This window comes from Gymnogyps californianus, chromosome 13 (genome assembly GCF_018139145.2).
Source record: "Gymnogyps californianus isolate 813 chromosome 13, ASM1813914v2, whole genome shotgun sequence".
Lineage (NCBI taxonomy): Eukaryota > Metazoa > Chordata > Aves > Accipitriformes > Cathartidae > Gymnogyps > Gymnogyps californianus.
Genome location: NC_059483.1, coordinates 21,495,826 through 21,522,329, shown reverse-complemented (window position 1 = coordinate 21,522,329; position 26,504 = coordinate 21,495,826). Strand labels below are relative to the sequence as shown.

The following is a 26,504-nucleotide window of genomic DNA, read 5'->3' as shown; positions in this document are numbered from 1 at the left end:
ACTAGGAATGTTTATAAAGGCTGTGTCTACTGTTAACTGAAGGAAGTCTCTTCCCCCTCAAATGGCCTCGACCAGAACAAATTTTAAGGGCAGACTTTTTCACTGGAAACCACTTGTTTACAAAATACGTCATTCTTTTGTACAAAACAATTCCAAACTTAATTTTACGCCTGCAAAGTCAGAAATAACAGTCTTGGGATTCAGCGGTAAGAAATATTGATAAACTACTAAAAATCAGCAGCACAAAACTTCAAATAGTCGTGCTAAAAGGTAGATTAAAAAGGTCTTGGCACATCAATTTACAAATTCCAAGATATGCAACTATTATTGTGAAAGGATAAAAACATTAACAGTCTGTGGATTGCCAGAGAACACAAAACACTGTCAACATCTGAGCTCGCGCAATGGTCGGATCATACCCATGGCGATTCCCTTACAGTGGAGATGACCTTTTTTCTTTTTTTCTTTTTTTCTTTTTTTTTTTTTTTTGCCACTAGAGGTAGGTAATTATATTCTCAGACATAAATTTGTGGTCATATTCAACCATATTTTTTGTTTTTCTGGAGTAGTATTGGTACTTGTACGACACAGAAGTTTAGATGTAGGCTTCTTTGTTTGCAGAGTTGCTCTGTTGGGCCTGGTCTGGCCCATTTTCAGGATGAGTGATGTCTTCACTTGGCTGAATCATTACCTGGATGCGCTGTTTAAAGAACAACAATAAATGTGAGGCGGTCAAAAAACTGTTTCTAAGCTTACTTTTTTTTTTTTTTTTAAAGGCAATCCTAAACACTTCTGTCTAGGCATTAGAGCTAAAATGAAAAATTCTGTCTGTCTCCCAAGGGACCAAAGAGGCAGTAAGTCACGTATACTAAAAACAGTTTTAGCTGTGTTCTGAACATGACAGCAGGAGTTGAAAGACCACGTGCAAAATGGTAGATGCCACCAGGCATTAACAACTGAGCATGCCAAGGGAAAAGAAATGAGGAGAGACTGCAGCGTGGGGCAGGTGAGGAGAGACTCTGCTGTGAGCCGACAGGTCAAGCACAGAGGCTGCAAGTTTGCAGTGAGCAGCAGGGACTCAAAGCTGGATCTCAGACGTAATGGTGACCTCCCCAGGGAGCAGAAGGGACTAGAGAGTATTGGCCGCAGCTTCTGGGAGTTACTACCTCCAAGGATCCAACAGGTAAAGTAGACTTGTATTTAAGATTGTTTCATTTCTATTCTCTTTCCTAGTCCTTTTGTGTTCTCCATTCATGAAGCTTATCTGCCTAGCTCACATTCGTATCAAGAAAGAGAGCCCAGTTTTGATCGTCAAAGCCTGTGAGTGGTGTAGGCTCCTCCTGTTATCTAACGATCATTTGTCAATGCTTTCAAAAATGAGACCTTAATCCACAGCAAGACTGAGATGAGGAACTTTTACTGTGGTCTTATACAACTCTGCCCAAGAAGCAGCTATATTTTAGAGCAACAATTCTCCATTTGCACATAAATGTTTCCATAAGACCAAGGGAAAGATATTAAAAACGTAGGAGCTAAGAACAAAAGGGGGGAAAAAAAACCCCAGTAATTTTTTTGTAGACGACTTTGAAGCATCACTGAGTCTTTTAAAATTCGCTGAAGACAAATATTTGGATCAAGATCTGAGCAATTCATGAGGCATTACTCATCAATTCTGCTTAAGATCATCTGTCCCTTTGCAAAGATGGCTCTGTCAGCCGATTTTAGAATATTCCAGAAATTCTGACAGAGATGCGTGTTTCAATATGTGTGCAGAAGAAGTGTCTGTTATGCACAGAATGAGATTATTGGCTGGAAAGGGAAAACTGAGGATGCACCCAGATTAAAAAAAATTAAGTATGGCAATTGTACGTGATTACTAAACAGTGTACTGGTCAATAACCTTATTAACATTTCGCACTCCTTTAGCAGCATTTCTCCAAGGACCTTAGAATGGATTTAAGCCATACAATGCCTCTCGCACATGGGAAGTGTCATCTCCTTTTAACACATGGAATAAGGAATCAGGGAGAGGCTAAGAGCACAGAGCAACGAGAAAAAGGCCTCTAATGTTCTTCATGAAGTAACCGTTCACAGAAATCCCTTAAGTAAAGACCAAAGGGAAGTGCAGCATAATCATACAATATGCTCCCAAGATTTTACATGTACTTTCTCTCAGCTGCAGCAGAACAAGGCAGCTGTTGTAACTTAGAACAGGTGTAATGCAGGACAGGCGCTCAAATCTTTGATCACATTGCAGGGAGATGCTAAATAGGGTCACTGTGAGCAGACTCATGGAAACCAAGAGTTATGTGTGTTTAGTCCTAAGAGTTTGATTCCAATTCCTTAGAGCATTGCCTGCCTTGATACATGACAGCATGTCTTGCGTTAATAAGGACAAATTTGCATATTTTGTAAACTGCTACTTTGTTTTCTAGGTGTAAGGAGCTGGGATGCAAAGTGTCTGGAACTGTCACAGCCCAGAGATAAGGACCACATTTAATGCGGTGAATTATGTTTAACAACAGATGGTACAGACACTGTCTTGTCTTTTGTCTGTCTGGTACTTGTTTTTATGTTTTTCAGCTCGATGCAAAATAACTGGGCTAAGCAAGTGAGACCACAGGAAATATATAGTAGAAAATAACTGCCCAGCAATCTTTTATCAGTGTGCAGAGGTCTCGCAAGATGAAATCATGCAGTCAGGAAAAAGAGAGACTTACCTGTTTTAAGGAGCCTTTCAGGGTTAGAAACATATATGCCATATAGCCTGGTATCAGCACCATAGAAGACAAAGCCATGAACCAGCCAACCCCTTGGCCCCATTTTGGGAAAACGTAACTTCCCATTGTGAGCGGAGTCATTTGGACAGCACTGAAGATAAATACTCCCTGCAAAATACAGCGGAAAAGAAGATTTGGATGAGATTTCCAGAGCGTTCTGTGTTCAAGAGTTTTTCTGGATTGACTTGGACCTCAAGCCTGCCTTTACATCCAGGCAAGGAGAAAAGGGTTCCTTTGGTCCCTGGTGATGGCTGCCGGGCACTGGCTTGTAGATGGGGCCTGCAGGTCAGTCTTCCAGATGGAGGTTGCAGAAAACAGGCAAGTGTCAGCCCGCTGCACTGACTGATTCCCTGCTAGCTTCATCTCTAGTGTGGGAACGTGTAAATAATGGAACTGTAATTCTGAAATTGTGAAGTGGTTTGTTTGGTTCCACTAACTTTCTTACTGAAATAATAGTATCAGTACAGCTCTACTGTACTGGTCAGCAACAGACTCCTAGAGGCTCTGAATAAGAAATGTTCTTTAAAGCCTGGCTCTGCACTGACCTCTCTGATATCACCACCTACGAGTGCTTGGCCCAGAGGCTTTGACATCGTTCAGATCGCCTGAACAAACTCGTAATGGAAACTGAGGATAGTCAGTATGGAACCTGCAGTTCAGTAAGTGGCTACAGATTTGTCTGTATAACAGATCTTATCCTGTGAAATTCAAAAACCACTTTGAATTTTTCAATAACAAGAGATGAGGAGATAGTTTCCAAAGAAGCTTCTTACCAAAATTAATCTTAATGTTTCACGTTAATACTATATTTTCACATACATAACCTGCATCTCAGATTATCCAGGTATGCTGGTATGGGGAATCCACTGGTACTAGTAGAGTCCTCAGATAACCTGCACAAAGTCAGAGGGAAGGGGGCTATTGGGAAAGATGAGGGTCCTGGGGAATAATACCTGCATACGCATGTATACTGTACCATTGATCAGCAGCACTTGTGGGTTGCTTTTGTGTTGTTTTCAAACAGATGACCTGCAAACATGGTATGTTTTCCTTTAAGTTCCCAAGGAAGACTCCCATCCTGGCTGTTTCAAATGTCTAAAACAGCCTGCGTCAGGGAAACCTGCTAAATTGAACCAGCACAGAAGGAAGCTCATTCTGATCCCAGGTTCAGGCCTTGTGCAGAACATATTCCCAGAGAAGAGAATGCAGAGAGGCAGATTTTATTAACACATCATCACCACCTCTGAACTTGCACTGGATGACAAATTCTGTTGAAGACTTTACAAGACATGAGAAATCTGGTAAGTTAAGTTTTACATACAATGTTGGTCATCTTCCTACTATACCACTAAAATAAACAAAATGCATTTTTTTATGCCTTCCTGAACACTTGTTTTCAGAAAAATGAAAGCCGCCTTCATCTGGGTGGAGATGAATCAAGAAACCCTCTATATAAACACATTTCTGTGCCTCTCTAGTGCTCTTTGTTTACTTTTCTATGGTTACCTATATGGGAATATCAGAGAAATACCAGTGAGTGAGAAGTATTGTGTCATGTGTAATAGTGTCTACTTGATTACAGTTTTTTATATTGCATCTAGGTTGACGACATTATGTGTTTAACATCTTTGTCGGCAACATGGACAGTGGGATTGAGTGCACCCTCAGCAAGTTTGCTGATGACACCAAGCTGTGTGGTGCGGTCAACACGCCGGAGGGAAGGGATGCCATCCAGAGGGACCTTGACAGGCTTGAGAGGTGGGTCCATGCAGCGATCTGCCCCTCCTGGCCAACTCCCCCCAGTTTATCTACTGGGCATGACGTTCCATGGTATGGAATAGCCCTTTGGCTAGTTCGGGTCAGCTGCCCTGGCCGTGCTCCCTCCCAGCTTCTTGCATGCCTGCTTGCTGGCAGAGCGTGGGAAACTGAAAAGTCTGTGGCTTAAGATAAGCGCTACTTAGCAACAACTAAAACATCAGTGTGTTATCAACAGTATTCTCACACTAAATCCAAAACACAGCACTGTACCAGCTACTAAGAGAGTTAACTCTGTCCCAGCCAAAACCAGGACAGAACGTCATGAAGTTCAACAAGGCCAAGTGCAAGGTCCTGCACATGGGTCAGGGCAATCCCAGGCACAAATACAGGCTGGGCGATGAGTGGATTGAGAGCAGCCCTGTGGAGAAGGACTTGGGGGTATAAGTGGATGAAAAGCTGGACATGTGCCGGCAATGTGCGCTCACCGCCCAGAAAGCCAACCGTATCCTGGGCTGCATCAAAAGAAGCGTGACCAGCAGGTCAAGGGAGGTGATTCTCCCCCTCTACTCTGCTCTTGTGAGACCCCACCTGGAGTACTGCGTTCAGCTCTGGGGCCCCCAACATAAGAAGGACATGGACCTGTTGGAGAGGGTCCAGAGGAGGGCCACGAAGATGATCAGGGGGCTGGAGCAGCATTCCTATGAAGACAGGCTGAGAGAGTTGGGGTTGTTCAGCCTGGAGAAGAGAAGGCTCCAGGGACACCTTACAGCAGCCTTCCAGCACCTACAGGGGGCCTACAAGAAAGCTGGAGAGGGACTTTTTACAAGGGCCTGTAGTGATAGGACAAGGGGTAATGGCTTTAAACTGAAAGAGGGTAGATTTAGATGAGATGTAAGGAAGAAATTCTTTACTGTGAGGGTGGTGAGGCACTGGCACAGGTTGCCCAGAGAGGTGGTGGATGCTCCCTCCCTGGAAGTGTTCAAGCCCAGGCTGGATGGGGCTTGGAGCAACCTGGTCTGGTGGAAGGTGTCCCTGCCCATGGCAGGGGGCTTGGAACTAGATGATCTTTAAGGTCCCTTCCAACCCAAACCACTCTATGATTCTATGTGTAGTAAATTTACATTTCTTTGCTCATTATTTCAAAATGTATTTTATGGGCTTAACTGGATAAAGTTTAGAATCAGGAAAAGACTGTACTATGGTTTCCAGTGCACAAAATCCTTGCAAGGTTTGCCAGAAAAAAACAGTAGCAACATAGTATAAACTGGGTAATATATGCCACAGAATCCCATGAGAGAAGAACATCAGTTTATAATCCTAGTCTGTTTCCAGAATAGTGCCTGTGAAGGAATTTAGTTTACAAAATGTTGGCATTTCTGTGTATGTGGAAAATTTAGACTTTAGAGAGATTGCTAAATTTTATCTAAGAATACAAGAAATGGTCAAAATTTGTTTCTTACAGTTTTCTATCTCTGCCAATCAAACTCTTGACTAGTTACCATAGGACTAATACAAATCTTGAAATTGCACAAGGCTTCTGTTCTTAGGGTACAGGCTTCCTCTAATGACACTGGGTTTTGCTTATTGCCTTCAATGGAATTGCTCAAATCCTTAAAAAAGGAATGAGGTCAGAGTTAATATGAACCTGTGGGGGTGGAAATGACAATGCTGTAGTACCCAGGCCACCTCATTTACATCCTTTGAATCATATAATAAAAATTTGTTCCTTACTGCCACAATGATAGGAGTGAAAAATGACCAGCAGAGTTTCCACCAGATGCAGGGTCTGTATCCCACCATCTCTTGGATGTTGTCATAAAATCTATTAACACCTAAATATAGAAATAAGAAACAGTATAGAAACGTATCACGTAATTGATTCAATTGAAAGCTCAGTGGTTTTGAGAGACACTGTCATAAATTATGAGGTATATTTGGAAGCTCTATACAGACCCCAACATAACGTTTCACCTATCTGAATGGGAAAGAAATGTGCAAACTCAGAAGCACCACGAATCATTTGTTCCCATTTTTTCACATCATAATTAATTAATTAGCGACCAGCAAACTTATTCCCGTGCAAAGGCTGAGGAAGTCTACATCTGAAGGTCAGATGTAACAGATCCCCTTGGTTAATTTCAACTCGAAGTCTTATTAGAACGAGAGATTTAGAATAATAGTTTACAAATTAAATTTAAAAAACCAAACAAACCCATCCTAGCATTAACCAGCTTCACTCTGTGTGGATATGCGCACACCGTATATATGCGGAACTGCACATGAAATCAAAGAGTAGCCCTTCTGCTGCTGCTGTTACCTACCAGTACTCCATCATCTTCTAAAAGGTATGTCTATCATATTATTTATAACTTTGATTTCTTCATTGTTTAGCTGGTGTATTTTTCCATTTGCATTTGCTGGATTCATACGCAGTATCTCTCCCCTATAAAATGCTGTTCCATCCTCTTAAGCCCATTAAAAGACAGCAGAAAGGCTCCAGTTATCTACCTCTGAATCAGTTTTGTAACATAAGCTGAAGTGCCTTAGTAATCATGGGAGTAGGTCCTTGGACTAGCTAACACAGAACTAAGGTCAAACGCACAAATACTCTGGCAAGAATGAGATACATATTCATTAATCTTTATACCCGGAGCTTGCCAGTCCAGACTTCTGGATATTTTAGGGCAATTATGGAAGATACAGCTGACCAAGGAGCCTGGCTCTCACTGCAAGATTCTCGAGTGACAGAGTCATTTCTGGAAACGAAACGTTACAAAGTCCAAAAGACCTAAGTCATTATGTTGAGAACAGCAGTACCTAACACCTCTGAAGATCCAGGCATTCCAAGGAAGAGGGACGGGGGAAAAAAAAGGAGGGAGATGTCACCTATTTAGTTTTCCTGAAACTCTTAGCATCTAATGACTTCCAGGCTTATCCATAGGGTGTATGGAGGGTGTAGGCAGGAGTACCTTCCACAAGCCAACTTTGAGTCCTCAGTGGAATTACATGCATATAAACCAAGGCCAATTTCAGTTCCATCCTCAGCATGTGCACACACAAACAAACAGATCAGTAGATGAAGTATCCTTATGATGTGCAAAACTTATGGAAAAAATAAAAACATATTGTTTACCGTAGCACCAGGATATCGAGATGCACTCAAAGAATACAAGGAACAAGAGACTCATTCCACTGGCAGAGTAGTAGTCAAAAAGCTTAAACACATAGATTCCACCCTAAAACATATAGGAAGGAAGTGTTAAAATAAATAGTAAGGACTCCAATTTCAAGATAGATTAAAATGCAAGCTACAAACTAACAGTGCCGAATAGGTTAGGGACATATTAATGGAAATTAATTAAAGTTAACAGATTAAAGTCTTATAACGCTTGAGGTCAATACTGACAAAAATGAGGTTACTGCTAGAATTCAATTAACTGAGTTGATTTCACTTCACTCCTTTTTGTTCAGTAATTCAATCATTTCCCTGAAATAGTTGGCAATCTAGTAGATCACAGGAAGCAATGGAGAACATCCCTAGCTACCACTTCTTGGACTGTCAGACAGGCTGTAGAGATGTGTATTTTCTTGTCACCTGAACCATGAAGTAGGACAAACTGCATCCACGGACTACAGGCGTTTTACACTTCTAAGTTAATGTCTGCTGCCTGAAGTCTTTAGATAGTGTTGATGACAGATCCCTGCCACTTCAATGGTTTGCAATGATTCCTGGTTGGGGCGAGGGAAGGGGGAAATAAAACAGATGCGGTATGTCAGACACAAGATCACATTCTTCTACAGAACATACCTGAGTAATATTGGACAGCCCTATCAGATAGGAAACAATGCATACAACAGCGATGAAGATTTCTCTTCGATTGCGCAGTAACTTCGGAAATTCATCCACCAAAGCTGTTATGAATCCTTCCACAGTGCAGAACTGCAAGTAAAGTTAGAAATAAAATACAATGCAATGCACTACAACAGCACGATTACATTTAGGGGAGGAGTTTTCAATAGTACCCACCACTGGCCTAAGGTTGCATCCATTAAATGATAAATTAAAATTCACTTGACTTCAGTGGAAGCATTGCTTCTGAATAGCCTTGTTTCTGTCTAAAAAGATCTGTGCAAAAAGATTTCCAGCTAGAAAAACCCTCAAAATTCTACGTATGAACTATAGCATGCGCTTTATGAACATAAAGTGCTCGTTCTTGTGATAGAAGACGATACACCTCCAGTTGAAGGCTTTGACCCCTAGATCCTTCAAAAACTGATACTTCTCCTATCTGTGATTTACTCATATACATGAAAGCCAATAGACGTAAAAAGTCTAATCAGGTTAGCGCTTCAGGGTGAAGGTTAAAGACACAAGATTGATTCTCTTATGTAATAAATCAAATACTTCTTGTATCCCCAGAAAAGATTTTTGCTGAGGATGTGGTCCTCCAAATGGAAGGCATGGCCATACTTCAGATTTTTTCTGTATGTATATATTCAAAATAAATATTATCATTATGATAGCTGAAATAATGAAAAACAGAATGTATGTAAAGTTTTATTAATTTCCAGCAGTGCAATCAGAATCTAACCAATAGTTACAGTTCCTATAAATTATAGCGTATGAAATGTTTCACTGATAGACAGAAAATGAAGAAAACATGACAGCCTGTAGCTATATATTCTTTTTAATAATATTAAGACTACCTTCCTCAGCTGTTAGTTGCCTAGAGACAAGTTCTTTCAAGAATATTTTTGACCCAATTAATTTCACAGTAGTTTCCCCCCAGATTGAGCAATAGGTTTTAATGTCAAGCCGGAAGCTTATTGAAAAACAAAGACATAGAAAACATAAATTTTCAGCTTCCTTTCATGTTGCAGGATAAAATGCCCTCTTGGTCTTTTTGTATTTTGGGTTACAGGCTGAAGTCAACTTGGATTTATAGAAAATGATGGATTTTCTCTACTGAAAGACAAGGACAATACTAAGCTAGTAATTCTCATATTCCTTTATGTGCTGTGAAGACTGTGCTAATAACGGTAAGGTGCTGCTTTGACAACTGCAACTGATTGCAAGTACATTAACAACACATCTGCCTGTGACTGGTCACATACAAATGACCAAACATTTCAGCAGGCAGAAGGGACTTCGCTGACAAAGTCCTCAAAGTATGCTTTGCAAAATAAGACAGGGTACTTTCTTTAGTGCTTACAATATAGTTGCTATCTGTATTAAAATTATTACTCATTAATGAATGCTTTTGTTGGACATAGTCCTTTCTAGCACGTTAAGTGCTTTTTCTTGTTCTGTGTGCTCTTTTGTTCATTTTGCAATAAACTTTTTTTTTATGATTGCACGACTTAATTATTTCATTATTTAATTATTTAATCTAGACAGTAACTCTGGAGAGTATCTTATTTGGATTTGCAAAAACTCTAGGTTGTGCCTTCCCATTCATTTCCAGTTGTCAGATACCGTCTATACCTCTTAGCTAAGGCCTGAACCAATAAAGTCTTGATCCTTACCATTGGGATGTGATTTCAGAACACACTAAGATGCAGCATGTCCTCACTAATGAGTCTACTGCCTCCTGAATTTGCTCCTGACATTCATATGCTTAAAATGACATGTGTGCTGCATCTTTTTGCTCCATGTGGTAAGTTCTGAAGTTGCCTTTCAGAAATATTGTGGCGTCTAAATCTTGTAAAGCATATCCCAGTGTCTCCTACATTGATGAACATTGCAAAGGTATTTTTAATATTGTGCTTGAACAGTTAAGATTTCAAAGAAAGTTCCTTTTGTCTGCAGAACAAATTTTCTGCACATTTTGTAGCTGTTTCCAGCAGTTCATGAAAAAGCGAAAATGTCTTAGTAGCAGTTTTTACTATCCCAGGCTCCTTGAACCTCTTGGTCTTCCCTCTCCTTAGTACCTCCTGCTATTTGTGTGATTATTCCAGAAACCATTCTGCACCTCTAACAGCTGGCAGTGCAGAATGCACAGAGAGAGGCCAACCTTGTAGCACAGTTGCAGAAAATCTGTCTTCATTATTAATTTTTAAACCAGTTTTACCTGACTGTCAATTCCGAGCATAAGTAACATGGAGAAGAACAGTATTGCCCACAAAGGAGAAATTGGTAACTGTGTCACTGCTTCTGGATAAGCCAGAAATGCCAGTCCAGGGCCTGGTAGGAGAAACAGGAGAGAAAATGTCAGTGTGATTGACTGGGTGTTGTGATCATTTGCTCCTGTTGATGCATAGGTTTTAGGTTTATTTGAATGACGCGGCCACGGATGCAGCATCTGACCGGGGATTTCAGCTTAATCAGTGTTCACTGACCAAGAAGTGAGTGCATGTATATTGCTTTTAAAATGAACCAACCAAAACAACAACAAAAAAACCCAACCCCCAAACCCCCAAACCAACCAACCAAGCAAAATACTAGATGCAGTTCAGAAGCTGCTCCTGAGAGACACCTTTGTATAGCAAAGACAGGGAATGTTATCCTTGGCTAGGATTACATCTTCAGGTACTGATCAGCTTTCTCTCCCTCTCAAGTAGTTATTGATAGCTGTAATCGTCTGCTTTGCACCAGGTAGTTCAGAAGAGAAACAAAGACAGCTCAGAAATGGAGAAGACACTTTCCAGCATTTATAGTATTCCCATTTGCTATTCAATTCCATTCATTATTTAAAATACACATTTTAATAAACTATGTAGTTGTGAACAGGCAAACCTTTTCATTTGTGTTCCTACTAACTGCTGATGGGGGGCATAGTGTTGGAAGGAGAATATCAATTCTTACTAAAATAGAAGGAGCTCTTTTTGTTGTCATAGCCTAGCTGGAAGCCAGCTGATGTCAGGTTAGGAGGGAAACCTGCAGCAAACTAAATAATCACAGAAATAAAATTAGTGTGCCTCACCCAAGGGGGGTATCTGATTTCTCTGTCTGCATTAAAAGTAAGTCTGTCTGTGCCAATTGGTTGGACATAGCTAGCTTTCAAAGCAGCGAAGCAAGGATTGGCATTAGACACCTGAATTGTCAAAGGACATGCGATGCAGATTTTGAACCAATTATTTGCTAGCAATAGCAGATATGATTGGAATGCCTTCCAAATGGCAGTAGTAAAAGCAAAATAAACTTAAGAAAATATTTTCTTAAGTTTACTCTGTTACACATTCCACCAAAATGCAGCTATAGTTTTTAATAATATCGTTTGTTTTAGCAAGCTGTATAAAAGATGGCAAAACATGTCTCATGGTGCTAAAATAAAGCATCAGTTTCTGCGCTTGCTAGGAGAAATAAAAGCCTTAATTAAAAGGTCAAATTTCCAAATATCTGTTGCAATTAGTGGCCACAGGAGGTCACATGCATCTTTCAGAAGTCTATTATCTTAGGTACCTTAAAATGTATTTAGGCGCTTAATATGATACAAAAATATTGTTCTGTTTGCAGGTGCAGTCTTTATATGGTTATATCTGTATCAAACACATAAATCCCAGAAGCTTATTTCACACACCACTGACTTTCCAGAGCATTTTTTGACAACAGTGTATGCCATAGTAATTCTTGTCCTGATTTCTTTGTATGTGTAGTTTACTGAAGATTATTTTTAGGGCTTAAATTCTCTACTTTTCTAACTTAGGAAATATTTCATCAATGGGATACGTCTGCTAGTATAGTAAGACATATTGTGTCCACCAGTGACTTCCAACCAAGCTTTCGGTTATCAGATCCCTCCCTGTGGCCAGAACTGCTACATGAGTATCTGGTGCACCAGCTGGGTTAGGGCAACCATCTGCTCTGCTACTTTAAGCTTTTTCATCTGGAAGACAGACAAGGAACTGCAAAGAACAGCAGAATTCTTCCCTGGACATCTTACTGCCCTAAGTAAAATGACTTTCATAATAAAGGGACCCATAAAATTGGCTGATAGCTGTAGGTCTGAACAGGTGAGAAATGGATCTGCCTCAAAGGGCTTAACCTCAAGAAACAGTAAAAGGAATTTACAAACCTAACTGAATTTGAGAATATAGGCTCCAAAAACATGACGACCATCATTCCTCCTTTCAGTCTGCTTTTAAGAATTTCAGTAGCAAGAGGCTGATAATCTGATGTCACAGCTAAGCACTGAAGCAGCAAACTGTGCTGCCACCTCTTGTAAATGCATTCCCTGTAAGTAGTATTCATCAGTATTCACTGCATCAGCCCCATGAGTCTCTGGCTGACCACTCTCCACACCAAAGGTTTGAGTAGGCAGGCAGGCAGGCAGTCTGCTCGACATGAAGTGATTTTGTTGGTGCTGCCTTGAAAGGTTTGAAACAATGCTCCCCCTTTTGCAATCAGTAAGGGCGACTGAAATGACAGGGAGCTGAGGAATGTTTTGAGGGAGGGATTCTGAACAATTACATGAAGCAGTTGGATACAACGGACAAACAAAAAATAACTGACGCCACTGAACAACTTAGAGAACAATATATTGGATACCTGATGCTGCAACATCTGCAATAGGCCTCTTTGTGACATTAGCCATGAATCCAACAATGGAGAAGATGACAAAGCCAGCAAACATGCTTGTGCATGAGTTTATGCAGCACACTATGATGGAGTCCCTGAAATAAAGGTAAGGTGCTTTCAGCAGTAGGTCAAGCAATGCTACTGTTCATCAGTATATTACACTTTTTTCCTGTGAAAAGGTTTCATGATTTAGGATTTCACAGTTTGGGTTCTATTTCATGCTGGACAAGTCATACGGTTTCTCCCGTTAGTGTAAATGCAGTTATACATCTCATTCCTAGTTAGATATAACATTTAATATTCAGATCCGAGACTATACTTTATTTCAATGATACAGTACACAGAAAGACAGAATCCAGCTCCAGCTGAGACAGGAAAGTGCCACTGTAATTTGTGCAGTCATCTGCTTACCTGTAAACATTATTGTGGAAAGGGTTGTAACTTCCAAGGGCAATCAGTGAACCAAGACCCAAACCATAGGAGAAGAAAATCTGTGTGGCAGCATCCAGCCAAACCTGATTGCAGGAAATAATTTTTTAAAAAATCTGTTTCTGCACTTGAGGAGCAGGTCATATGTCTGAAAGGTGAACAGTTAGTAGTGAAACTTTTGTTTACAAAGATTGAATATTTACCTCAGAGTCTGAAAGCTTACTGAAGTTGGGAGTTATATAGAATAAAATGCCTTCCTTTGCTCCAGGCAGTGTTACACCACGGAAGAACAAGATAAGCAGCATAACATAGGGATAAGTAGCAGAGAAATATACCACCTGATGTGAAGAAACAAGACATTGTAAGTGTGGAAGGAAGAATGATCTGCGCTTGTTAACACTTCAGAAACTATTTGCTCCCTAAAAATACTGTAGCAGCAACTGAGGCTGACTTTTAAAACTGAAGCATTTATCAACGGAAAAGCTTGGTGTGGAAAGGGGCGTGCCTACTGCAGAGTTCCCTAAACACCATGTCTCCAAGGCAGGTGGCTGTTGCCAGTTTTCCTGAAGGTGGAATACAGTGGACTAGGATATTTTTGCACAAGGGACTCATGCTTTTCTTTTTTCATATTCAACAAGGGAGCTGCCAAAAGCACAAGGCTCATGGCACCCGTACCCTGCTTGTAGAACAACAGCTGTTAGTTTATTTCTCCGCCTCTCAGACAGCTGCTCTTGTATTTTTCACACTCTCCTCACCTATGTTATGATATACAGGGTCCTACTCTCTTCCCTTTTCAAAAGCCCTATAAAAAAGACACTATGAAGCCAGACTCCAAAGAAACAAAGTCAGCCCTCTTTTTGCCACCTTCTTTGCAGATCGGAGAAATAAAATGGTTTGGTCTGAGCTCAACTAGGCCACGTTCAACATGCAGCTTGAAGTGGGTCACAGTTACAACCGTCTTGTCAAAAGTTAACAATTCATTCTTTCAGTGTGACAAAATCCCAGTCCTCTACACCAGACCTGAGGTCTTATAACCCAAGCCTTCAGTTGCCTCCAAGCCTCGTGGCTGCGGCTTTTCATTTCCCTAAGATTTCTTCCTGCCGTTTTGGGGAGAGAGAGAAAGGCATACGCCAATGTCAGATGCTGTTGCCCTTTCCTTCCTGGAGAAAGGTCTGTCAATAATTGCCTTTAATTCATTAGTAAATTCTATTTTGCACTCAGAAACCAGCCAGACTCTAAGAAGCACAGCATGCAAGCATGCCTGTGGCAAGAACCACCTACAGCTCTCATTCAGCATAAGGAAAAGAGGGAGTAGCTCTTATATGCAATACAGCTTCAACAATTACTTACATGTCCAGTCCAGCATACAAGTCCAGCAAGAGCTGTGCAATAAATGCATCCTTCTCACTGAAGCCAAAACACTGTATTCCTCACTCTATTGCTATCCAAACTAGCTAGAATATTCATCCCAGGAACAAGCAGACATATTTTCAGGCAATTTTATACCTGGCAAAGCCAAGAAGTCTGTCAGTGAACATGCCATCTAAGACTGTGGTCAGACCTAGCTACAGAGGAGCCAGCTCTTTCAAAACATGGTGCTGTATCAATTCAAGAAACATAGAAATGAAATACTTCACAAAGCTATTCCAGCAAAACTGTCCCCAGTGCCTCTTACCTCAAGAATTTTCAGAATATTTGAGTAAAATGGGCATTTTTAATTGAAAGATATTTACAGTACTTTTTAATCTTACCTTTCCGGTCCAGCCTACCCCCTTCCAGATACAAAAATACACCAGAATCCAGGCAATTGCTAGAGTAATTGCTAGCGGCCATCGGATTTGCCCTGGTTTTTCCAATCCATCAGTCATTTGGTGCATGTTGCGTCTAGAATAAGCCAACAGAATGGTGTATTTGGCAACTAATTCAGAAGATAGTGTATGAATGATAACAGGCTGATCCTTGCATATGCACAGGAATGATATAGAGAAAAATTAGCAGCTTACTCCCAGAATTCGACCACGGCACTTGTCATGTTGGTGGTGTTTGCTAAGGTATAATTGGAGAAGCAGCGGTCAGTGTTCCATGGGTTCTCACAGTGTTTCCAAGGAAGAGTCTAGTTAAGAAAGAGAGAGAGAAAAACCTAAACAGTCAAACGCTTTTTAAGTAAGCATTACCTCAGGTATCTCTCCCTTTACTAGAAATGACAGTTGAGTGGAGAACTAATATACTTCGAGTTCTGCAGTGCACCGATCTCCTTGGGGTGCATGTCTGCCACAGAAGTTATTTAACTTTGTATCAACTGTGTGAATCAGATGGGAAAATATTTCTTCCTTTCTTTAATGTATCAGCCCAAATGCTTTGGAGTCTGATATGCCTCTCAGCATGTGAGAGTACATTTAGCGCGCTACAAGAAACAAGGGCAGCAGAAAGGACCTCCTGGAGGTCCTGTTACCTCTTGTTGCACTAGAGGTAATAAAGGTGTGATGGTTACTGATCAGAGATTTCCATTTTCCCCTCAGGTTAGGGGACAATTAGAAAAATGTAAACTTTTTATTTTCTACATGCATTTTCTACATGTGTCCATTACATTGTTATCTTTCAGAAGTTCTGAGAAGCAGAACCTGTTTCCACATGATGCCCATTAGAATGCATCTCATTTAGATAAAACTTAGATATTCTTCTGATGGCCAATCTTGGAAACTCCGCTCATAGAGGATGTTGTAGCAGGGTACTGCATGTTTTAAATACAAGGATAAGAGGCTTTAAGGGAATTAGAAGTCAATATTCATCTAATATGGGCCAGTGCACCACTTCCAGACTATGACTGACCTTGCACATCAATAACAAATCTGAGGATAACAAAAAAAAAAAAAAAAAAAAAAAAAGACCACGTCACTCCCAGACAGTAATTAATGCAAATTTGGTCAAGGTACAATTCTTTAAAGCCGAGAACAAGCAAGCATGAACAAAATTTGTAGAAGAGACAACAACTAAACAATAATGCATTAATTATTGAGACTTATGTAAGAATGCTTCCTCAGATGGCCAAAACCCACAAATCAGACAAGACCTACTCAGCTGATGAATCATCCTTGAGGGGAAAAGGCGGCAGCTAAAAACAAAGTTAAAAGGAAAAAGCAAAAATAACAATGAATGGAAGTTCAGAGCTAATCAAATCACAGACCTTCCATTCCATGGGGATTTCTTTAATAAACCCCTCCACCATTAAACCACATTGCAATGATGCTACTTCCCAAAGAACTAACATTTGTGTGGCTGCTATTGAAGAAAAATAAGATCAGTTGTACACTAGAATTTTTCTCGGGGGAATGACTGGCCTGTAGGCTCAGAGGCAAAGGGGTACTAGTACTCTCGTTAGCATTGCCAGCACAAGGAATCCAAAGCCTGAGCGTGACTTGCAGCTGCCTGGCAGGTAAGCAGAGAAGCGAGCAGGCATGCTTGCGATTAAAGGGCAGACACAGATAATAAGTGAAACTAAAAGGGTATAGATGAAAGAGCTGTGGCTCTGAGGATTAAGATGAGGACTGTGGCTCCAAAATAACCTATTATTATGTTTCTCCACTGGCATTCTTGGAATGGAATATTTTCCTCAGTTCTAGTCTACATTTCTTGTGGAGAAAAAAAAATAATTAAAAAGGAGGGATTTTTACAAAATAGTTTTCCTTTAGTAAGAAATGGCTTATCCTACTGATTTCTATGCATTTTGTGTTAACCTCACACCTTTACAGTGAGACAGATTAATCAGCTATATATATATCATTTTGCTTTACATTCAACAATTCCCCCCACACACACACACTTACAGTGGTAAAGGAATTATACAGGTAGTATATGGCCCACGAAATAATCACAATGTAGTAAATATTTAGCCAAAAGGAAAGGACTGCAGCAGCTAGTCCTACACCTGTAAAGAAAACAAAAAGAAACAAAAGAAGGTAACTTTTAGTAGTGTTTGTACATTACTGAGATTTTACAGGCATTTTTTACTTCTAGGGAAAAGAGCTAAATCAGCTCATTCTCCGAAACAGCAGTCCCACAGAAACTTCTGGCAGATGCATGCAAATTGAGTATGAGTTATAAGACCAGCTATCCATTTAGTACACTGATCTAAGTGCTTGATGCTTAGTATAATGCTATTATGTTATTTCAGGCTAAAGAAATGTCAGGGGTTCCACAATGAGAATGCCTTGTCTTCTGCTCCACATGGAGACTTCAGGGGTATTTTAAAATATTCAGGCTGGTGACAGTTGCCACGTGACACTAAACAGGAGCAAGCGCTCAAAATAATCAGTATAATGCAAAGCAGGATCTATACTTTGCATTGTGCCCCCTACCAACATCAGTAACTCCAGCAGAGTTAAAATACTTATCTGTGAGAAACATTTTCATCTCTCTGGCTTTTCCCAGTACAAAATTTCCTAGAACAAAATCCACTTTAAACAAACTTTTAGCTCACCCTATGCTAACTGTCAATCCTACTGTGTGAAGTAATTTATAACTCAATGTGTAACTTGTTCCTCTTCTGGCCCAGGAGTCAGCTCAAGGGCTCTTTAAGTGTCAAAGGATTTAGGACTAGAGGGTGAAGAGCACAGTTTGTGAGGTTTGTGGGTCTGTGCAGAATCTAGACTAAAACCTTGAGGTTCTAGCAATGAGAAACCTCAAACTAGCTAAAAGTCTAAGTGTGGAGTGAGCTTGTCTTAAGCAATTCAGTACGAAATTGCCATTTTTGAAGTGTCTGGCCTTTGAATTTCAATAAAGAGCAACAGGAGATACAAATCTCTGTGACCTCGACTAGAGACAATGTTTACCAAATTGCTGTGAGCAGAGTTCCATACCTGCTCAGACAAATATTGCGAGATTTAAAATAGTATTTTGAACAGTCTTTATGTGTTCCTAACAAAAAAGCAATGTTTTTGAAGTTCAAAAATAAGTTTGTTGAGATTCTAATGCCTAACTCTTGCTATTTTTAATGGAGAATGAATAATATCCTAGTGTGTTTCAAAATTGTTGTTTACACCTCAGAAAGTTAGGGTTTTCTGTAGACAATTACAGTTTAAGTAAAAACATGAAGGCATAAAGAAACGTTCTTGCCCGGTCACTCTGTGCAACTTGGAAACAAATGGAAAGTAATCCAAATTCATACTGTACCTTTGAACATTGGAGCAAGCTTCCACACTCCAAGGCCTCCTATAGATGTATACTGACCAAGGGAACACTCCAAAAGAAACAGTGGCACTCCAGCAAAAATTAAAGTAAGGAAATAGGGAATCAGGAATGCACCTAAAAAGAAATAAGAAAAAGTCTGTTACAGTGGGGAAAAACACTACTGAGTTTCCACTGTTTCCATCCCTATTATATATGAAAAGAAACCCACGTTTTTTTCCTCTTAAGTGTAACTTTTCAAAAAAGTTAGTGGAAAGCTCATGTACACTTCTGAACTAGTATCTCAAGAGCTGAAAATAAGAGGGAAAATGTATCTCCTCATCATTTAAATATTTTCTGTTTAAGTAAAAAGCTAAAATCCAAAAGACTGTGTATTTTGTTGCCTTCATCTATCACAGGAGCATGCAGATAGCATAAAGGTTTTAACCAGAACTGGCTGCCTTCCAGGTGAAGTTAGCCTTTTATGGTAAGCTCAGAGTCAGTATTATAAGCCGTATGCAATCCTCTCAAAAACTCAAACCAAAAGAGAGGGCTCTGAAGGGCTGCAGGGCAATGTGCTTTAGTTCTGCTCTAATGCCTTATGGTCTTTTAAGAGTACCTGCCAACTAGAAGTTAGAATAAACCCCAGAGCAGACCTCAAAGCAGAGCACCACACTCCAAAATGGCTCCAACCCTCCTGGACAAGTGTAAAGCAAAAAAACAAAAACAAAAACAAAAACAAAACACAAACCAAAAAACCGCTATACAGATGAAAAAGCTATTAAAACCAAGTTCTGTTTTACTGATAATTTTTATGCTGAATTCCAATATACAAATATATCAGAGGTTGTAAGAATGAAACAGCAAACATACCTCCACCATTCTTGCCACAAAGGTATGGAAATCGCCACACGTTCCCTAAGCCAATGGCATAACCTACACAGGACATAAGAAAGTCAAATTTTCCTTTCCAAGTGTCTCGGTCTGGCAGATCCGTCTTCTTCTTCTGCACTTTTACTACCAAGGTTTTAGGCTTGTCATTGGTGATTGAAGCGTCAACTTCCGTGGAGATCTGTCCATCTGCCACTTTTGTTCCGTTTGTTGCCATGTCTCGGGGTTTCGCTGGAGAGGCTCTGGCAGCAGCCGGACGAGAGATTTCAGCACCAGTCCACGTGGACAGCAGCTTTGCGGCTCGCGGTTACCCAACCGGGGAGGCACGGCTTCGGCAGGAAAAACACAGCCCCCCCGAACCCCCAAATGCCGGGAGGGTTGGTGAGCTAGTCCCCAACCCTGTACCAGCTTCTGGATCGACCTGTAAAACACAAGATCACGGAATTCACATTTGCTTCAGCAGTACTTTAGGCGACTTCAAAACGTACGGTGACCAGAGACCTCGCTGCCCAAACAGCTTTGCAACGCGGGTGTCTCATCGAAGAGCTTGGCTCTGCCCTTTGGATTTTTTCTTATTGACTCAGTAGGAAGCAGGGCAGAACTAGCATAGTCCCCCAAAACCAACTCCAAGCCACAGTTATTCATTCTTTTCCTTATAGATCTCTTATGAGTCTACAGAAACAAAATAATTCTAAAATGCAGCACTGTATTGTACATAGTGTACAGCCCAGATGATACATATATATGTAAGATGAATCCGTAATGAGGTTTCTATTTAATAGCCCAGTATACACTATAGATATAACAGCCCAGAACTTGGGCAATCAAACTATTCCATTTAATTGTTCTGCACTTAAAAAAGTAAAGGGGAATTGCCATGATTGTAAAGCTCCTTTATTTTCAAGAAGTTGCGGCTATCAAGAAATAGCACTTGCCACGTTTAATAGTGAATTTAAAAAGTTATGAACAGTGTGCACTTATCTAAAACACCCTTCTCTAAAATACTCCCAAAGGAATTAAACAATAAACCAGATCAAGCAACAGGACTTAATCCTGGGTAATGATGTTAAGTTTTACGTGTGGTTATAATTAGCTGTTAATATAAGACAAATGTTTCACTAAGCTTAAATTATAAGCACTGTAAAACAACAGGCTGCATAATCACTCCTCAGTTTCTGTTTCCTACCATGGGTTGCACTCTTGCACCTTTTCAAAACCCATTACTGGTACTATATAAATTTTCAAAATCTAAATAAAGAAAGGAAAAACCAAGGAAGCAAATATGCATTATGAAATAATCGGATATTTCTGATGTCAACTCTGAAGCATGTGTGACTCCTGCAAACTTCCACAGCTCCATTTCAATTGGAAAAAGCACAGTAAGCTAGTGTCTGTTGCATGGCTACTGTATGCCCATTCACGATCAATTTATTGTCTAGTTCCTCTTAATAACTTCTTTTACCATATGCCAGTCACCAGTCCTCAAACCAGAGATTGCAACAAATGAAACCCTTGCCAGTGTGCAGCTACACCTTATGGCAATGTTGGCAACATTAGCCGTGAGGTCATGCAAAGATCAACAATAATTTTATTTACAGATTTGTGTAAAGGAAGATTATTAGCCATTCCCTTCTAATTGTAAATTATGTTAAAAGAAACATAAAAAAACATGTAAAGACTCTGTTATAAACAGTGCTTTTCTTCAACTTCTCATTTCAGATCACTGCATAATACTTATTATAAGGCCACATCCAACAATTTAAAAAAAAAAAAAAAGGTTTTCAGTTGGAAGCTGAAGAAGAATCAGCTGTAGGTATGCTGGGGTGAGGAGGGAGAGAAACAAGGATCATGCTTGTAACCTTCCTCTCTGTCCCACTTCAAGATGGCACTCCAAGAGGGAAACTCCATCTATGTACTTTCATGTCCTCGCAAGTCCTTCTGTGTACAGATATCTCCCCTTCATAAAACTGTGGACTTAATTTTCCATGTTTCAATGCAAGCCTGTCCAATTCTGCGTACCAATAAACGTCATTTCTGGCTGTAGTCAGAAGTTTGAGCAGTTCAGGTAATGTATTTCCTTACGCACGAGGAAATACAGATCACAGTGTCGGCAAGATGGGGCTCCTGTTCCGAGGCTGGATTGAGATCACGTTGAAACTTTGACCTCCCCACCTACACGTTTGTAAGTCGATGGTGCAGACAGCTCCAAGAGTGCACTAAGAAATGTGCAGTTTGCCAGCACCACCTACTGATGAAGACACAGAACTGAATGTTTCTTTTTAGCCAACACGTACGAAGTTAAGGATCATCAGGGTGTTCTAGTACTTTTACAAACAGGTCCTGTACTAGATTAGATTTTGTTGTTGTAATTTACATTTGGCCTGTCCTTTATCATCAGCAGGAGCTTCCAAGAACTGGAAGAGGCTGAGTGTGTTGAGGATGGGTGGAAAAAGAAACCCCAAACAACATAAAAAACCCCAAATAAACGAACACTACATATATAGAGAGATGTATGTATCTCTCATTTGGCTCATAATGAGAGAGAAACTCATCCTCACACCTGGCACTCCAGGAAAGGATCTGTGCTAAATCTCAGAACTGAACAACCAAGCCAACAGGAACATGGATTCACTCCCTCGTACGTACAAACAGGCTCTACAGGTGAGTGCTGGGCATAGAGCCTGCCCTTGCTCTTCCAGCCCTATCAGACTCTGGAGACTTTTGGGTATCCATTAAAGCCTCTGTTGAATAATGTGAGTAATTTAGTCTAGTGTAAGAGTCCATGACAAAGACAAACCGGAGGGTTAGTTATAAAATCTTCATGAATAAAGCAAAGAATCTGGGATTTTGTGAGTCCTCCTGGAGGAAGGTGCCCAGACCTGTTTCAATACTACTCTAACACTTGAATGTAAGGCTGAAACTTCACAAGACACCGCAGCAAGTGTGCACATGTCTATGTCAAGGGTGAGGGGGGTTTGGCAGGCAGCCTAGTGCTTTTAATATTAAAAGAGATTGAAAGCAGTCGTTCAAACAATCACATGTGGAGATGTGCTTAACTTTATTGTACAGCACAAGCTCTGGCAAACACCCCATTGCACACACTACAAGTATTCAGCAGCCTCGGGCAGTGGCAAGCCTCAGCAGGGGCTCATTTTGAGAGGGTGGAGGTGGGGACTGACCAATTTGCATCTGTCCTGCCCTACCACTGCTGATGCCATTATTCCATTTGGAGACCACGCTGGAGATTTTAAGTGGCAGTGGTGTCAGTGCATAGACGTTTGTGCATATATGGTGATACAGCAAATCAGCATCAGATAATGAAAAAATGCTTTCATTCCATAGGCTTGAAAGTAGTTTTTTTTCCATGCTATGAAAAATAATTTTCTGCAAGCCTAAGAAATAATAATAATAATAAATTACAACAACAGAAGTAGCCTCTAACCTCCAATCCACACTCTTCATATACAGCAGTACTTCAAAAACTATGACTTACTTACAAGAATCTAGAAGAACTGGCAATACAGCAGTAAAGATACTTCGTACATGCTCTCTAATCTGATTAGGCAATATCCCACAGCACTGGGATTTAAATTTAAAATTGGTCTGACATGGAACGGGACAGAAAGACACTTATGTAAGCTCTGTGGGTTGGCTTGGGCAAAATGAAATACAAATTGTAGTTGTCAGCCAGCAGAGCAGGTACAACACTTGCTATGCAATGTTATGCTTTGTGGGAAGAAGATGGAGAGATCTTTTAAATAAGTCGGTCTTTGCTCCCCCGGTTCCTTCATGCCAACACCGAGTGTGCTAAGAAGGGCACAGCAGCTTCCCACCACATTCCTCAGTGCACAATAGAGCTTCCTTGACTTCAGTTACTAGGGTTGCTCAGCCAAGAGGAGAAAGCCCTCTAAAATAGGTTTTGGATACCATCTGGTTGTCCCGCATCACCACCACATTAGAGAAGAATGACTTGAGAGCGCCAAGCACACATAGCAGCCAAGGTAATAAACACAACCAGGGAAACTGGAACAAAGAGAGTGCCACTTAATTAATAAAAGCATTTTTCTCTCTCCTGGCCTGCATAAAAGTGGATTTGAAGAGCTTAGAACTGGCTGCATAAAATGAAAGTGAACAGCAATATTACTATCATCTTTCACAAGTGATATCAAAAGGCAATAAAGAACAGTTCAGAAGCACACACAGTCAGCAGAAAACCCCAGCTCCTTTAAAAGATGAACCTCTGTTATGTTCAAAGTTCATTACTCCCTCCCCTCCAATCCATTGTGTTCCTCCCTCCCTGGAGTGCAGCAGCTCCAAGGGCTCCACACAAGGCAAGACTACAGCAGCTCCATTCAAGAAATGAAGAAATGCTGTTATATAAAATGCCGCATTGGTTTCATAAAACTTTGAAGGCATTATTCCTCAAACTTGACTGGGACTCCAGTTGAGCCCACTGTGGCCACGGGTTATTTCCACTTATGATTCTATTTGTATTGGGCAATCAAGTCAAGAGAATGCCATGCATATGCTAAGTTTCACAGCAAAACATATACCCCATGTCAGCAGTGTCCTGGAGCGTATGAAATGGGATTAGAAACAGAGAAAGTGTAAAAAGAGGACTGCGGAGCTCATTGGACTTCCATTCCGAGATGTCCACAAGGAGAGCTTTGTTTTATTATTCTTTTATAGGAGGGACACTGTTTCGAAGTAGTAAGCAAAACACTGTGCACACAGATAGGGCACACCGGGTGATATCACACATACTGTTCTACCACATCTATATAGCAGAAATCCATAGGCATTAAAGAACGCTGCTACTAACTTTTCCTACTGGTACTTCAGATCTCTCGTGAAAACTCTGGCTCAGTTATGTGGACTTCCACAAAGTGTTCATTTTGATTCAATACTTTGTGCAATGCTCACTGGCCCAACCAGCCACCATGCCACCTTTGGTTCTTAATGAGAGGAGAATTCTCCTTTATGTACAATTGCTAAATTGCATATTGAAACAGATCATCTAAAGAAAAAAAAAACGAAAAACAAAAACCAAAAACCCCACCACCAAAAAAAACCAACCCAAAGAGACAAAACAGACTAATTCTTTTTTCTTTTGGTTCACCTTTTCTGAACTTCCTTGTAGTCTCTGCTGTTCATGAAAAGCCATCACAATTTTTAGAAGTGTTTCATAGTGCTTGTCCACCTATTTAATTTCTTAAGATGGATATGTGGAATCTGGCATCACTGTGACAAAATCAGTGATGCTGGTTGCATCTGCACCAGCATCTGATTCCCCAGCTGAGTGCTCCATAGAGCTCTGGCAAATCATGCTGAGCAAACGGAAACTAAAGCTGACTTGATCTTTTGCAATATGAAATAATAACTGCAGCAAGAATGATCAGAGGCAAGACAAATGTGGGCAGGAAAAAGCTAACTATTCCAGAAGATGAACTACAGGCAATTTTATTTTCACCACAAAAGCGTGCAAATTCTAAATACCACTGTCCATATTTTCACTTTTTTTACCTAAAGGAATTACAAAGGATTTAGGTTTTGTGCAAATGGTTATTTGTGGAAAAGCTTGGCAGCAACAGGGCTTTACCTGAAAAATACTGTTAGATTTTAGGTGAATTTAATGGCATGAGCCTTTCTGTAATGGCTTTCTTGTGTTTAGCTTGCATACAATAAATAGTGGCTCTTTACATTTTTACTGCCTAATAAAACATAACATGATTTCACCCAAATTCCCATGTTTAGTCAGTGAAGCACACTGGGTGTTCCAAAGATAATATAGCAACAAATTCAGGACTTTAGCTGGATCTTAGTGGTTCTGAAGTTGGCTCAAAACACCGAGTGTATGTTTTATCTAAATTAGATTGGTTGCTTGTCCGTAGCAGCTTGTTATTTTCAAGTTAAAAGCTTCCTTTTTCCCTATACAAGTCTACATTTTGACTTTAACATAATCTTCCCTCTGATTAAAAAATAAATAAATAAAAAATCAGCTATACAGGAGTAACAGTGCCACAGATCTAAGCATCTATCTGATTAAATTTGTACAGACAGATAAATTTCTTTCACTATTGACAACAGCAGCACTTGCAGAAGGAAATCTAAGTTACACATCCTCTGAACATCTGGTTGTATGAGCTGTACGTAGACATTCTATGCATCTCTCTACTCTTTCTTCTTAACTATTTATACACCATATATTTACTTCGCTGAGGCATTTTGGAAAGCTATGCATGCTTAAATATGAAATGGTAATCCACAAAAGCTGCCACATCTGCAGGTGGTGTAAACTGATGTATCATTGTCAGCTGAGAGAAGGTGAGCTATGTGCTGGAAAATCTTTAGAAGGTATATAAGAGCGTAAAAGATGCATTAAAAACCTACATGCTGCACTACAAAGATCTTATTTTATCAACAGTACTCTGTTTTGCTTGAGGAAAAAAGTATGAATGCTTGGCTGAATACAGAATTACGAAGCGAGCTTCAGTAAGATGTGCTTATGGTGTACTTCAGAGGCATACAAACATGTCCTGCACACTGACATTACTCCTCCACCCCCCCAGTCACCTCTGCTTCGAGAAAGTTACCCAAAAGTGTTGCTTGGACTGGAGGTTTTTTAAATACAGCAACACAACTAAAAATAAATATTGTCACATCACTTATTTGATGTAACAGGTATAGTCATTCCAGTAAGAAGAGGCAGGGCTGGCCAAAAAACATGGCTTTGATCACATCAATAACAAGGTATCTAAAAGAATACATTTAAAGAAAGTAGTTTTGAATGCTTTTAAGCAGGTAAAGATTTCTCAAGTTTGCATCTTGCAGTTGGATCCAACATGATTAATATTTGCTGAATTTTGTCTTGGTGCTGGGACACGCATAGTGACATGCTCTTATCTGACTTCTCTGATGTGTAATACAAGCTTGTACACTGCAACTTTTCAGGAAATGGATTAACT

The 26,504-nt window shown here is 40.2% G+C and overlaps 1 protein-coding gene across 1 annotated transcript; it reads right to left on the bottom strand.

The window, feature by feature from the left end:
- Positions 1–567: 567 nt before the first annotated feature.
- Positions 568–19,909, bottom strand: SLC6A1 (solute carrier family 6 member 1). The gene is made up of 14 exons (XM_050904981.1): positions 19,522–19,909; positions 18,655–18,786; positions 17,310–17,410; positions 15,489–15,598; positions 15,237–15,369; positions 13,689–13,823; positions 13,468–13,571; positions 13,027–13,151; positions 10,610–10,722; positions 8,347–8,478; positions 7,672–7,774; positions 6,270–6,370; positions 2,721–2,888; positions 568–700 (listed from the first exon to the last, which is right to left on the bottom strand). The coding sequence occupies exons 1-14, from the start codon at positions 19,754–19,756 to the stop codon at positions 596–598; spliced, it is 1,797 nt and encodes a 598-aa protein (XP_050760938.1). The 5' UTR covers positions 19,757–19,909; the 3' UTR covers positions 568–595.
- Positions 19,910–26,504: the final 6,595 nt, after the last annotated feature.

Coding starts and splice junctions, on each gene's coding strand:
- SLC6A1 (XM_050904981.1), bottom strand. CDS start 19,756: ATGGCAACAAACGGAACAAAAGTGGCAGATGGACAGATCTCCACGGAA. Junction 10,723..13,026: donor TGCAGATGTTGCAGCATCAG/GTATCCAATATA, acceptor TTCTCCTACCAG/GCCCTGGACTGGCATTTCTG. Junction 6,371..7,671: donor CTCGATATCCTGGTGCTACG/GTAAACAATATG, acceptor TTCTATATTTAG/GTGTTAATAGATTTTATGAC.